Genomic DNA, 14,830 nt, shown 5'->3' on the forward strand with positions numbered 1-14,830 from the left:
CAGGTTCAGTTCATGCCACAATCGAGTGCACTCCTCCTCGCAGAAGAAACGCAGAGAGAGATACAGATACAGATAAAGAATAAGATACTGGAACAGGGACAGAAACCGAAACAGAAACATACTGAGACTCAGAACCAGAAAACAGAAACACTTTTAATAGTTTTGAACCTTTTGTGCCTGGGCTTCCACTTAAAATGTGCAGCGGAGCGTGCCTTTCTCTGGGGTACAAGTAATTAACCCATGTTGCCATTCTTCTTCTGGGGCTGTGCAAAACATTTAATTGTGCCGATTGCATTTCCACCATATCTGAAATGCCAAAACACACACAAATTAACTCCACTCGGCGCGGAGATCAAAAGTTCTGGCCGCCGCTACGGTTCTTGACATATTCAAAGCATTCTCAAGTCGGGGTTATTAAAAGTACCAACTCATCATCATCATCTAAGCCGGCAGTCCCATAAAATAAAAAAAATAACATCCCGACTATCCGGGTTATATAAGCACCACAAACATCGGACAGCTCCACAAATGTCACACTCGACAAAATTATAGCAGAAAATATAAAATAAAGAGAAGCCCAGTAATCTCCACTGAAGCCAATTAGTTGCTTCCGTAATTTCTTGGTATTATTTTAATTAGCTTTTTCGGCCTTAGCTTTGTTTTTAGATCTCGGTCTTATTTAAATTACTTTTTAACTGCACAAAGATTTATTTGTTTATACGCAAAAAGATTTTGAAAACAAAATAAGGCGAAGCTTGGAGTCTGAATAATTTATGGGGGGAATGCATTTTTTCGTTAGACTGCTGATCGTATAATTCCGGGGAAATTATCTTCACGGATGTGGGGGAGCTTTGTGGAAAAGCAAAGTTAGTTTCTGGGAACTATATAGGCCTAGATGGTTTATTTTTAATCACTTGCAGTTTTCTATGTCTGCGGGAAAAGATTATATTGCACAACCTTTACATAATTTTTAATGAGTAAAAAAATAAATATATATTTCTCAATCCTAAAGTTTAAGTCTTGTAGTGTTCTTTGTTGTTTTCAACCCGATCATAAATAGAGCTTTCCACCACATTACCTTTTTCCATTATTTTCTCTAAGCCTGTCGTGCATAAATTGTTTTCCCCATGTGCTCGTGTGCAAGCATACATTCCGTGTTCAAATCTGAAATATACCCAACTATCAAATAATTCATAACGTTCTTGCCACACATTCGTTGGCCCCCTTTCCCCAACCCCTTTTTCTACGCACCTGGAGGCCTTCGCTGCGAAATGAGGAACAACAGCGCAAGAAACAGCAATAACAACAACAAAAAATGCGTTTAAGTCAAGTTTGCCGCGAGCTTCTCGAAAAGAGTCACCGCCGGCTCTCAATATATGCTGTGTGTGTGAGCCACAGTGAAGCTATCCTAAAGGGAACATAAGTCTATAGATATACAAAATGCATATACATATGATATCATATTTTGTTTGGACTTTTTTGGCTTAAAATATTATTAACAATAACTGGCATTATTTCATTTTAGAAAACCGGAAAACATTACGAAGTAATACTTAAATGTACTTGCTGTGTTGAAAAGCACTTTATTTAATTATTACATAAAAAATGAAGTAACTAAATTCCATAGCCAAGTGGCTATTAACTTCTACAACTTTTAAAATGATGTATATGCTTTACATATAAACCTTCTTCGGTTTTTTCTAAACCTGTTTTTGTTCACAAGAATGTTTCCAAAGTTTTGGTAGTCTTACAATCTCTAAAGAGGTTCCTAAAAATAAATAGGGATTTATTTTATTCATTAAGAACTTTCCCAGATATTTTCTTAGAGTTTCAAATAGGGTAATTTGAAAATGTGTGTTAAGGTTATTCCACTGTAGATGGCTTTGCATGAGCGTTCTTCGTGTGTGGCAGCTGCGATCCGACCTCAGACGGTGACTGCCCCCAACCCCGCCCCTCTTTTGTGGCACTTTAGCTCGATATTTATGCAACGGCACACACTTCATCTCCCTCTGCCACCTGTCCCCCCACCCACCTTCCTCTTCTCCCCCTGCTTTTCCTCACCTTTCTCGGCTGCAATTTAAGCGCACATTTTTCTTGGCAACACACATTTCCCTCCTCTGCAGTAGTTTTTCCAGCTCGCCCTCTCCCACTCTCTCTCTCGCTCTTTCTCTTTCTCCCATTGCTTGCAACACTTGGCGCTTGCCACATAACGACAACAGCAGCATAAGTTGCAAGTTGCAACTGCAACATATGCAACAGCAGCAACGGCAACATATGCAACAGCAGCAGCAACTGCATCGTAGCATGACACATTAAATGCAAAACGGCAGCAAGGTGCGAAAAGGGCGGGGGCGGGGCACTTAGGGGTTAAGAAGAATGAGCGGGGGTTTGGGCCGGCTCTTGAGCAGCGGTTTTTGCCTTCTGCTCCTTCTTGGCCATCTTGCACATGCTGTTGGTCTTTATTAAATAAAGAAATGGCATGCGCATTTCTTAAGTTGCCCTACAACCATGTGATAAAGGTATCCGTGGGGTTTTAAGGGTATTAAGGGGTATACGGGTTGAAAAAATATGAAACTCTTTGATATCAAAAGAAATAAACTAAGAATATGAACAAAGAAGTTAAAAAAGAAGTAATACTCTAGAAAATTAAACCAATAAGAAGGAAGTCCAGAAATACTGCGGTAGTATATAGTATATTAATATTTGATCATCCTATGATAATAGATTGGCATAACTACAATACAATTTATTGATCTCATTTAAATCTCCTTAGCTACTATGTTACTTTTCATGGTTTTCCATGCACATTATTGTAATATTTTAATATTGATAGTATCTACATTTGAGTTAAATACTGTGTTTATAAAGTTTCTATTAAGATCATGACATTTTTCTTCAATGATAAAACTAATATCATTAATTCGCCTTTTGGCAACTGTATTCTTGGGACCTGAAATAACAATTTTTGACTTAAAAACAAGGTATTCCTGCAGTCGACCATATCCTTCGGCCTCTCCTTACCCTTATCCATTTTACGCTTAATAAACCGTATACCGACCGCCGTTCTAACTGGTTACAACCCGAGCAGCTGTTGCCACTCTGCATTCCTCTTAACCCTTGTTGCCGTTGGTGCCGCTCTTATGACAAAACAATTTTGAGAACCAGATGTGACGAGATGGAGGGCACAGGTAAAAAATGCGTAAAAAAAGTTGGAAGAATCCAAGGCAAACTTGAAGTTTATTTTTGGCACACACATAAGTCGAGCAGAGTCGTCAATCAGCTGATGGGAATTATGCAAACAGATTGCAGTGGAGAGAGATCATTAAATGCCATTAGATAATAATACCACCTTGGGCCATCCGTCAATCGGCAATCCGTCATTTCAGCATCGAACACACTTTAAATAATTGCACATTATGCCCGAGAGACTTTAATAAAATAATTAAATCGAAATATGCGGAGCTCGCTAGTTGGGAAATACAATTTTTTTTTCCACCACTTCAGAAAATTGCGATTGGGATAAAAAGAAGGAGAGGAATCAGAAGAAGCGACCGCAGAATGGGGCTGCCCAAGTGGAAAGAATTCTGCGGGCTACCAATCTACGCATTTCTTAACCCCTCTTTGCCCCCACCGCCAATTTGGAACGTCAAAAGAAGACCGACGGCGGTGCGAAACAAAAAGGCAAACGCGATAAACTGTTTTCATTTTAAAGAAATTTGTTGAAAAGCATTAAAATTCAACAGAAAATATTAATTTCAATTATTTAGCTACGCGCCAAATCACCAAGCTCAGATTTTCCCACCGCAAAAAAAAGGGCAGAGAAAAATGTGGAAAAAATCTGGAAGAGGGAGCCTAAGAAGGCAGCACTTTGTTCGCTAAATGCGAGCAATTTGTTACAGGATTTTCATCGGTTCTGTGGGAAAATCTTTCGCCCGGGAAAAGGGCAATTTATAATTATCAACTGTAGGTGGCGCTCTGGGAGCTCCGTCGCATAGCGGAAGTTATTATAGGAAAAACAGCAGTTATGCCATTGCGAGCTTTTCCAAAGAACTTGACATTGGCTGGCGGCTTCTTCTTCAGCAGCTTTGTCTTCCATTTCTGCATTTTCCAGTCTTCTATTTTCTTCGGTTTCACTTCTAATTAAAGACGACACTTTGGCATGTTTCGTGGCACGGAAATGCTTGAGACAACTTTGATGAAAGACCAGGTGAATTAAATGGGGTAAGAACCAAAGAAGCCGAAGAGGTTTAATTCAAATTGTCAAGTACCGAGAACTAAATGATATTGAAGCACGCCAATGCAATGGATTATTTGCGAAGAGCTGGGAATTTGATTGGTCTTTGAAGCTACTTGTTTTCCAAGAGCTAAAATCGATCAATAGATGGGGAAAAAGTTGACGAAAGGAAGTCATTAAATGTGTTCAATTAAACACAATTGGTAATTTTAAAACAGGTTATCTTATAATGTGCATTGTTTTACTAAACCGGATCAGAAAGCTAATCCCTGCATAAGCAATCAATTAAATCAATCCCAATCTGCACAGAGATCACATTTCGGCACCAACGACTCCCCAAAAAGAATTAATTTTGAAATTACCCTTCCACACAATCTCTTCTTTCCTTTTTTTTAAGGCCCAATCTAAAATTGGCAACACTCATTATAAGAATACCGTATCAACAACCTTTCACACAGACTCGCTTGCTCTCGACCCCCGTGGATTTTGGAGACCCCCTGAAAATTACAATTAAATCCAACTCCCAGACCCAAAGAGATCACCTCTCAGCGGGTGCTAATGTGAAATATAGTTAAACCTCTGAAAAAGACAGGAAATATATAACGGTATAATTATGAAATCTTATTTAGAAGTGCTTTGCCCAATGGCCAAAAAAAAAATTGGTTAAATAAAAATTACGAAAAATATGCCAAAGATCGAACTTTAACCCCGGTTTAAAGTTGATTCGATTAACACTCGACAAGCAGCGAGTTTTTGGGTATTCAAATATTCATAAATACCAACCGCTCCACTCATGTTACACTTGCTAGGCGAAGATTAATCGCTTGACAACACACTCCGCTACGAAAATGCGAGGCTCGAAAATTTTCTTGCCTAATTTGATTAATTAAGCCTCCTCTGGGGAACAGACAATGAACTTTATTTTTTTGGAAGATTGCTTCGATAAATAATTACAATTATTATTCGGGTGCCTCAATGGTTTATCATCTATATTGTTGGTAGCTGAATTGAATGGAAAATATATGTAATTGGGTGATATAATACAGGTGAGTTGGATGTTTTGCAGTTCCGTCATCGAATGACGTAGGTTACTAGTCTGACTCAGTCGTAGGGATATGGCGTCGATATGGCTCATTGGGCAAACAGTTCGATGAGTTAATATTTATTTTTCGGTTACCAACAGTCGTGTGAGAACTGAGCAACAGGAAAAGTGATTGTCCATTAACAAAAAATACCCGAAAGTCTAAGAAGTCTGCGAAAATTGGTATGGGAATGTAAAGCTAACTTATAAAAAATAGCACTTAAAAAACGATCCCGTCCATTATATGGAAAATAATCATGACGAATTCCTCCACCTTCGCAGACCATCCGAATCTTCCTCTTATAGCCAAGGTCAAAGTTCTTTCGTAGGCCCTTGACTTTACATTTTGCAATTTTTCACGCACTTCTTCGGTTTTAACCATTTTTTGGTTTCGGCACATGCAAACATGATTTTTTGTTGCCTTTCTTTTCATTAAACAATTCTTCTGTATTTTTTATTTTCGCTACTCTTCTCTTTTTTTTGTATTTTTTTGCGAACTTTACATTTGCAAAAGTTCATTAACATTTTGTGTGTGTGGCCAAAAGGCAGAAAGAGTGAGAGATAAAGTGGAAAAAATCCACGCAGCGTTTTCCATTTTAATGAAATTTAGCCTCGTTTTGTTCAATTAATTATGCAAATTGTTACAAGTCCAAAGAAGCATTCCCCCGCCTGCCCATATTGCCATTTATGACGAGTTCAATTTAGTTGAAGAGCTTAAAATTAAATGCTGACATTAGAAACTCTTTCCGCATAAGCCATAAATTATCTAAATAGAAATTAGTAATCGAAACTCCCCCGAAAAATGAGGCAGCAGAATTTCGTTAGTTTTTTGCATAAAGGTTTTTGTCAACTCTTCGCTTGAGGGAATCGCCATCCATTCTTTTAGATACTTTCGCTTTTTGAGAAAACCCTTTTGTTTTTATTTTCGTTTTCTAAGTTTTGTTTTCTTCGCGTATAATTTGTTTGGCCAAAATGTGGTTGTCTCCGCCTTTTTGGACCTTCTCTTTCGTTTTGTGCGATTTTTAGAAACGCTTCTGTCAACCGCAGCATTTAACCAATTTTTCTTGTTATTGTTGCGGTTTTTAATTGCTGGGATCGCATCCGTAAGATTCGCTTTTGTTTTCCTCGTCTCCGGTTAGCGCATAATGACAACTATTTAAGGGCTTTGGGCTGGCTGGGAGCGAAAGTTGGATGGATGGATGGATAATTATTTAAGTTTTGTAACGGAGCTCTCCCCCGCCAACTAATAGACCATTATTTAAATGATTTTGTGTCTGGTGGAAATTGCCTGTGAAATAGATTTTTAATACGTTTACTTTTTCTGTGTTTTTTTTCGATTATCCAACAGCTTGCTACTCCAATTCCTATTACATATAACCGAAAGATATGTGGGAAATTTATGTATCCGAAAGATGTATTCTAAACTCAAGCTCAAAAATATTCTGCACTTAACTTACTTGATAATGATTCTCGAAACTTACCATAAACCTAAAATCCCCTAATAAGATGCAGACCCAATACTATCTAACATAAATAAATATTTTAAATATTTTTTTTAAAAGTTTATTGCTTATTAGAATAATAAAATAAATTACTTGTTATTTTTTTATTAAATATTGTGTTTAAAGTCCTATCGAAATTTTAAAACTATAATGTTGGTACCTCTTTATCTAAAGATTTTCGAACTTATTATTTTAGTAACTCATATTACCATTTATAAAGTAATATTTGTGACCCTAGCTTGACCTCCCCTAGTGTATCCTTATGTTTTCTCCTAGTGTTTTATGTGTGACTAACCAAAACCCCACCCATTTTGCAGATCTTGGTACCCTCGGCAGCCACCACAGCAACATTGTCAACATCAGCAGCATCCAAGCTAGTAGCAACATCCCGGCAGCAATTTTAACAACCAGCAGCAGCAACAAGAAGACAACCACTGAGGTGGCAACCAGTAGCAAACCTGCTGCACCACCGAACCCCGGCAAAATGGAGCTGCTGAGCAGCACCACAGCAACGGCCACGACAACAACCACAGCGACGCACCACCTGCACCAGGCGACCACCACGAAACAGCTGCTGGTGCAGGATTACCTGAGCTACGCCTCACCACCCACATACTCCCGCCTGCCGCCCGACGGCCATGAGTTTCCGCCCAACTTCAGCGAGCCACTGATCATGCACAGCCACCCCCTGAAGGTCACCACCGAGTTGAGCTACGAGGTGCAGAACGGGGGCAAGGAGGAGACCTCTGCACCACCACTGCCCAAAACGGGACCACCGGCCACAGTTCCCCGCAAGGTGTACCGCCAGGATTTGGTTATAAACGTTGAGGCGGCACCCAGTTTGAACCGAGACTATCAGAGATCCCTGAGTGGTGGTACACCACGAAAGCCCAGCGATTGGAGGAAGGATGAAAAGTCCGAGAAGTCGGTGCGCGATAAGATTGCCATGTTCTCGTCCAACAACGAACTGGATGCCATACCGCCGGCTCCGGCCACAGCCCCTATAACCAGCTCTTTTTCCCGAAAACCCCTAAACAGGAGCAGTGAGAATCTGCTCGATAGCTGCTCCACATCCACGGCTCCTTCACTGAAAACCCGAGCAATGAGTGTGGAGAACCTCAATGATGTTCAGCGTCAATATCAGTTGGCCAAGCAGCTGCCCCAATTGCATGTGGCGGATTCTATGTATTCCCTGAACACGGCCACGCCCACCCAGAGCTACGCCTCCTTGCCTCGAAGAAGCCACGGAGGATCGTATTCTTCGGGTGTGGAGAGAAGAATCAGCTTTTCGGGCGAGGGAGGCGAGGCGGCCAATCGCAAGGCAGCTATAACCAATATACTAGAGCAGCGGCGGAGGAGTTTGTCCAAGCTGCGAGGTCTGGTGATCCCCGAGCGACCCCAGCTGCTGGAACCCATCCTGGACTTGCCGGAGATCAAGAGCCAGGTGAAGGCAGCCAGCGGAGAGGATAGCACGGACAGTGGTCTGGGTGAGAGCCATCGCAGTAGGAGTAACCAAGTAGGTGCAGGAACAGCAGGAAGTAGCTATCGCAGCATCTTCACCACCAACCAGAGGAGACCCCTGGAGCAGCAGCTCTCCCAGCCGCCAGCCAAACCGCCCAGGACATCGCTGACTCCACTGCAGCCTAGGATCATGATGATGCCGCCACCACCGCCTCCGCTGGATCAGGAGAGTGACACGGACTCGGTGTTCTCGCACACGGCCAGGGTGGCCACTCCCCCGGAGAAATTCGCCCTTACCAGAACCCTGAGTTCGGAGACCAACACTTCGATAGCCAGTTCCAACACCTCTACTCTAACATCCGGATCTTCTGCCGGCTCCCAGGCCAGCTGCAGTTCCCTGGGCAGCACACCAGCTGTGGACCTAACCCGCAGGGTGCTCAAAAGCCAGGTGATCAATGGCGAACCCGTAGTCCTGTCCAGTCGTAAGAGCATCCTGGCTTCGGCCAAGTGCCGCAGTGCCAAGAGTCGTGGTCAGGAGGAGGACAATGACAGCACCGATGGCGAAGCCTGCTCCCTGGCCAATCGTCGGATGAAACCCACCTCCAGCTACAAACTCCAGCAGCAACAGATCCAGTTGGGCAAACAACTAGTGGTGGACAAGCTGATCAATGTGGCTGCCTATGTGGAACTAACCTCGGATACGGACGACAGCAGCCGGAGATCAGATACGCCGGCCAAGATTAGTGCCATGTTCATAGATGAGGAGCGCAAGGCCAGCTTCAAGGGAGATCCCAGCCAGCAGCTCGCCAAGGTCAAGGTGGAGCCGGTCAAGCCTATGGTTCTCCTGCCCATGGTGCTGCCCTCTCCGAAGAGGGAACCCCTAAAGCAGCAGACCACCGCCGAATTGAGAGAGAAGTTCGAGAGGAGTGCTGCGGCTCAGGCTCAAACCCAATCCCAGAACCACTCGCCAGTGATCCACAAGATCGCCCAAAAGCCACACCACGAGCGATTCTCCTCGCTGGACTCCCTGGCCTCCAGTTCCTCGGGCGTGAGTTCAACCACCCAAAATGTGAGCACCACCCAGGAGACGGCCACCGAATTCGGCAGCTTCTCGTCGCTGGGCAGCAACCAGAGTTTGATCACCGCCCAGGATGTCCAGCAGATTGTCGAGGAGGCCGATCCTCCTCTTAAGACTCCCGAGGCGTTCATCATTGTCCTGCAGAGGGATAATCCCGAAAGCAGCATCGGCATCACCCTGGCCGGCGGTTCTGATTACGAGGCTAAGGAAATCACGGTGGGTTATCATATTTAATGGTTGTTTACCTCTTATTAATGTCCTTCTATATTCGAACAGATTCACAAGATCCTGAGCAACACGCCGGCTGCCAAGGATGGTCGCCTGAAGAAAGGCGATCGAATCCTCGCCGTCAACGGAATGAGCATGCGCGGATTGACGCATCGCGAGTCCATCAGTGTGCTAAAGGTATATATCATTTTTCAACTTTCTTAACATCTTTAATCTTAACTATTTGATTTTTCCACAGACCCCACGACCTGAGGTGGTGCTAGTGGTGACCCGGTCCGAGTCGCTGGTGGTGAAGGCGCTGACCAAGAAGCGATCCTCCCTGGGATCCCTCAGCTCGCTCAATGAGAAGCCCACGGAACTGGACTACGAACGCAAGAGGAACTACCACAAGGCCTCCCGATCTCTGGACTTGGACCTCGATCTGGTGTCCAACGAGGCTGGTGGATCGCCAGTGGCCACCACTCCTAGCACCGGATCCGTTAGTCCGCCGCAGCCGGCGAGCCTGCACGACGAGGATGCGGAGGCCACCATCGCGGGAATCCGGGCCAGGAGGCAATTGTCCCGCGGAGATGCCGCCAAACTCAGTACGAGTGAGCTTTTGGAACGGGCGGCGGAGGCCAGGAATGCCATTGCGGCGGAGATTCGAGCACAGGGTAAGATGAAAGGGGAAATTTTACATTTCACGTTTAAAAAATATGAAAATCCAGTTCTAAATCAATTTCGTTAGTCTGTACTCAATCAATAAATTTAAAAATCCATTAAACGTTAAACAAGTATATTCGCCAACTTCCTATATCGTAAATAAAGATCCATAATAAAGATGTTAAAATGCCGAAGTGATTCTCAGAAATTAAACTTGATTTATTCGGCAATACATTAAGAAATGAACTACCAAAGTATTTACAGTAGGTGTATAACTTGTGAAAATGAGTTAGTACAGTTCATATTAAATTTTACTTTCCAGAAATTGTTAATCCAAAAAAATTGTGTTTAAGATATGAGGAAATTAAAATATTAAAGACTCGCATTTCCATAATTTATTCTAATAAATCCCATCTTATTATAGCAGAGGATGCGGCAGCCAGTGGAGGAGGAGCTCGTTGTGTCGAGATTGTCAAGGACAGCTGTGGCCTGGGTTTCTCCATCGAAGGAGGCTTTGACTCGCCGCTGGGAAACCGTCCCCTCATTGTCAAAAAGGTGTTCATGGGTAAGGGTCATTTGTCAAACTCTACCGCAAGAGATTATTAATTAGGATTCCGTTTCCCCAACCAGGTGGTGCCGCCCAGAAGACCAACCAGGTGCGCAACGGCGACGAAATCCTGAGTATCAATGGGTCTTCCACGTCGCGGATGACGCGAGTGGATGCCTGGAACTATATGAAGCAACTGCCGCTGGGACCGGTCAAGATCTGCTTCGCCTAGGGAGGATGGTCCAAACACAATGCCAACGATGGGGAAGAATGCGCCACAATTTTTGTTAGATTTAAGCCAGTTAGCTTGGTTACCCCTTAACCGGTCTAACCTTGGGGGTCTTGCCAATTCGATGGATCGATGCTGCGAGCGATTTGTTTTGCATTTAAACGAACCTTTAACTGTACGCCTAATTTTATAGATATTTAATTTAAAGTGCAATTGTTTAAACTCTTACAACGTTTTGATGCCCCATTTACCTACCTTAAACTGATCGATGATTGTACATATAACTAATCGAGACTAATTTACGTATTTAAACCTTAAAACAAATTGAAGCCAGCCCTCCAGGCAGCGCTATTTCCTTATACACAACTTATTAATCCACAAACATAACGAAAAAAAACACAATTATATTTTATGCCATAAATTATACGGGAACGTTATACATGTATATTATTTTAATAATTATTATTTTATTTAAAGAACAACAAAAACAATGTTTACGTATACAAAAGTATTTGCTAAAAATAAACTTACAATATATATGAAATTATATCAAATTCTTTTGACCAGAATAGTTAAGTGTGTAATATCATCCCACCACTTCAAAAAATGTAGCGACCAATTTTGAGATTTATAAAATTTGTTTATATTTATGTCAACTTCATAATGGACTCTTAACTGCTCCTTGCAGTTAGCTTATACATTCTTCGAACATGTTAAAAAACAACTTAAAATATTATTTGTCCTAGTACTGTACATAAATTCGAAATCAGTCGGTTGAAGCCTCGGAAGTTAGACATCTTTGGCTGGCTTTGTCATCAGCTTGGGCAGCTGCAACGTCATCCCCAAGTGCTGCAGAGAAACCGAGGGTGAGGGTGTTGAAGAGGTCACTGGTAGCGTCCCATTGACCTTATCCGTGGGATGCGGATGCGTTGGGTGGCTGGGTGAGGCGGACTCGTCGGAATGAAATATCTCGCCGAGCAGTTCGTAGACACGTCGCTTGAAGTACAGCTTTTGGTGGAAGTTCATGTGCTGGATTTCGGGACGCAGTCCCTGCAGGAATGCGTCATCGAAATCCATGGTTGGCGAAGCTTCAACATTGCAGATAGATGTCTGAAGGAGGAAAAATATAACATAAATAACTAAATGTTTTAATTTAAATTTTATAAATATATGAAAGATTATATGAATTAACATGTATTTAAATCTATAACATATTTATGTAAGGGAGAAAATTTGGAAAGAAAATAATATCCTTGAGTAGCCTGAAATTTGTTATCATACTTGAGTAAGCTAGTCATAAGCAACGAGTTACTTTTTAAATGTTGCAGCCAATTTTCTACTTTAAGATATGATTCTATCCCAAAAATCTATCTGGGATGATATACTAGTGTATTCATTTTTTTAGGAGGAATTTGACTAGAAGCCTCTGCCTAGAACATAAGCCTAGGAAAAATACAGATGTTTATTGACCTCACCTTGGACTCCTTGCTCTCCAGTCGCATTCGCTTTCTGGCCCGAGATTGCCAGGAACGCATCTCGTCATCCGCCCCATCCTCGGATTCGGAATCGTTGCTGTCGCGGCTCTGCGCATGCTCCGTTTCCGGACTGCTCGGCGACATCTTCATCTCGAGCAAAGTCTCAACAGGCGTCTCATGCTGCCCGTCGTCCTGCTCCTCCTGGCCCTTGGGTCTTGAGCGACGACCCCTCAGCGGGACGGGAATTCCGGGAGTGATGTGCTTCTGCAGGAACTGCAGCTCAGCTTTCAGGTAATAAGTATTCGCACCGTGGTGCACCTTTATGGAGCGGGCGTAGCTGGTACGGATGTTGCGCCAGCGATCCTTGCAGCTCTTGACTGAAAGGGGTAGGGAAATATATTATAATAAAATATATAATATATTATAAGTATAATTCATATTTATCCACAAACTAAAGTTCAAGAGTTGTAACAATTTACTTTCTAAAACAGAAATTCTAAGAAAACTTGGTATGTGGCTAATAAAAACATTATAGAAAATGAGGTGTAGTCCTAAGGATTTATGAAATATCTGACCAAGTTTTGAATAAATTGAGGTCTAATGAATACATGTGTAAAAATAAAAAAGACTATTTTAATCTATATCTAACCTACACTACAAATGGAGATTTTAAACCCACCCGAAATTCGCATATCTTTGGATATATCCTTCCAGGCATTTATCACAGTAGATTTCCGCATGTAGTTCTCATCGGAGCGATCGTAAAGACATGGATGTTGAGCCACCAAATGGCAGATTTTGGCATTGGTGGCATAAATATTCGGCGATGGAGCAATGGGTCGACGTCGCGTATTCATTTCATCGATAAAAACTAAAAAATAAATACAAAAAATTAAATCAGTTTAAACCAGAGAACGAAATCGAATGCGAAACGCGTGTCGCCTGCGCGTGCAACAGCTGTTGGGCGCAACTTTTGCGTCGCTGGTCTGCCTGCAACAACAGTTATTTCGCAGCCACCGGAGCTGTTTCTCTTTCCAACTCACCTGGATTCTATTAATAAATGCTTGAATTAACCTCTCGATCTGCGTTAATAACGATTATTCATTAAATTAACCGGGCTTTGGGTCGCTTGTTGCTGCGGTGCACGAAGAAGTTGCTGCTGTCACACGTTTTTTTGCAAATGGCAACACGCTGCGATTTCTGGTTGCGGCCAACAAGTGTTGCAGCTGCAAATGAATGTTGCGATTTCAAATCACAATTGTTTTTGACTGCCAAAAACAAGGACACTAGATTATTTCGATTGACAGCTCAGCTGGACATTTGAATTGCTAACGGGCGGCGAATATAAACAAAACACTCGTTGCCGGCGAAATAAAAAAAAGGCCACAACAAACGCAAAACCAGAGGCGTTGTGTGCTCTCTTTGTATTCCACCGGGGGTTCACTGTTCGCAAGCATGCAACCCCTTCGGAGAGCGCAAAGCGGAACCATGCCACTGGCACTCACACACACACACAAGAATCGCTGGCCATCTGCGTCAAAAGAGAGCAACAGCACTGCCAGAAACGAAGCGAAAGAAACGCAATTAGTGCTGGCAAGGCCGTTCGATCAGTACGGAGCTGCCAACAGTTTTAACAACTAATTCTTACTAAATAGCGGTCCAGCCCTAAAAATTATAATTTTAAATTAATTTTAATTGTGTTGAAAATTTATGGTTAATAATAAAATAAAAGCTTTTGATACATATAAATTCCTATTTTGTTATTACTTAAATAAAATAATAATAAGTTTACAAATAATATTTGTATTACATTATGTACGCAATAGAATACCTGGATATAAAATAGTTTTAGTGAGACTTTTTCATAAAAAATAATACATACCCAGAAAAAAAAATAAAAAAAACTTTGACATCACAAGAAAATCAGACATCTGTCAAACACATTTCATTTGTGTGTCTTGCTACCAACAGTACTAGACGATTTTGGGACATCTCACCTACCTGCGCTACGAGTTAGAATCCTTAAAATTTATTTAAGCCACCCCGACGGGATAAATATATATTTTCCCCTGGCCAACTTTCGTCAACCCTCGTTACCGACGCGACGGCCTGCCAACTCGCTTTGCCCTGCACGGCGCTCTCTCACGCTCTCCGCTCTCTCTGCCGTGTCTGTGTGAGGCCGCACTCGCTTTTAGGTTTCGCTGCTGTTTGTCAGTCTGGGTTTTTCGTCTCAGCTGCTGCGCGCGTGTTGTTGTGTTGTGGTTGTGTGAATTGCGTTTGCGTTTGTAGCTGCCCCACAAAAACGATAAATTCGCGGCGAGCTCTCTCGGTTTGGTGCTCGCAAAGTGACCTA

The 14,830-nt window shown here is 42.4% G+C and overlaps 2 protein-coding genes across 9 annotated transcripts in view; one reads left to right on the forward strand and one right to left on the reverse strand.

Annotated features, from left to right (window-relative positions):
- The window catches only part of bbg (big bang), a 102,938-nt gene extending 91,392 nt beyond the window's left edge, over positions 1 to 11,546 (forward strand). For 5 of the 6 annotated variants that reach the window (XM_017078817.4, XM_017078819.3, XM_065864996.2 and 2 more), the window contains 5 exons: positions 7,135 to 9,572; positions 9,633 to 9,761; positions 9,823 to 10,237; positions 10,651 to 10,791; positions 10,857 to 11,546. In XM_017078817.4, the coding sequence (XP_016934306.3) occupies positions 7,135 to 9,572; positions 9,633 to 9,761; positions 9,823 to 10,237; positions 10,651 to 10,791; positions 10,857 to 11,005 (3,272 nt within the window). In that variant the 3' untranslated portion in view covers positions 11,006 to 11,546. The remainder of the gene's footprint in view (positions 1 to 7,134; positions 9,573 to 9,632; positions 9,762 to 9,822; positions 10,238 to 10,650; positions 10,792 to 10,856) is intronic. The other variant, XM_065864995.2, reaches the window with a different exon arrangement.
- A 75-nt stretch (positions 11,547 to 11,621) lies between these two features.
- Positions 11,622 to 14,620, reverse strand: LOC108013320 (uncharacterized). 3 transcript variants are annotated; one of them, XM_017079113.4, is made up of 5 exons: positions 14,479 to 14,613; positions 13,521 to 13,703; positions 13,157 to 13,348; positions 12,478 to 12,854; positions 11,622 to 12,112 (listed from the first exon to the last, which is right to left on the reverse strand). In XM_017079113.4, the coding sequence occupies exons 3-5, from the start codon at positions 13,332 to 13,334 to the stop codon at positions 11,792 to 11,794; spliced, it is 876 nt and encodes a 291-aa protein (XP_016934602.3). In that variant the 5' UTR covers positions 13,335 to 13,348; positions 13,521 to 13,703; positions 14,479 to 14,613; the 3' UTR covers positions 11,622 to 11,791. The 3 variants fall into 3 exon arrangements, with proteins under 3 accessions (XP_016934602.3, XP_016934604.3, XP_065721077.2); XM_017079115.4 differs by lacking the exon at positions 13,521 to 13,703 and having other exon boundaries at positions 14,479 to 14,620; XM_065865005.2 differs by lacking the exon at positions 13,521 to 13,703 and having other exon boundaries at positions 14,475 to 14,613.
- Between the last annotated feature and the right edge of the window lie 210 nt (positions 14,621 to 14,830).

Source organism: Drosophila suzukii, chromosome 3 (genome assembly GCF_043229965.1).
Source record: "Drosophila suzukii chromosome 3, CBGP_Dsuzu_IsoJpt1.0, whole genome shotgun sequence".
Taxonomy (NCBI): domain Eukaryota; kingdom Metazoa; phylum Arthropoda; class Insecta; order Diptera; family Drosophilidae; genus Drosophila; species Drosophila suzukii.

Excerpts from the sequence above, each read along its gene's own strand:
- LOC108013320 (XM_017079115.4), bottom strand. The coding sequence starts at position 13,334 with ATGAATACGCGACGTCGACCCATTGCTCCATCGCCGAATATTTATGCC. Across the intron at positions 12,855-13,156 it reads CAAAGATATGCGAATTTCGG|TCAAGAGCTGCAAGGATCGC; the intron begins GTGGGTTTAAAA and ends TACCCCTTTCAG. Across the intron at positions 12,113-12,477 it reads TGGAGAGCAAGGAGTCCAAG|ACATCTATCTGCAATGTTGA; the intron begins GTGAGGTCAATA and ends TTCCTCCTTCAG.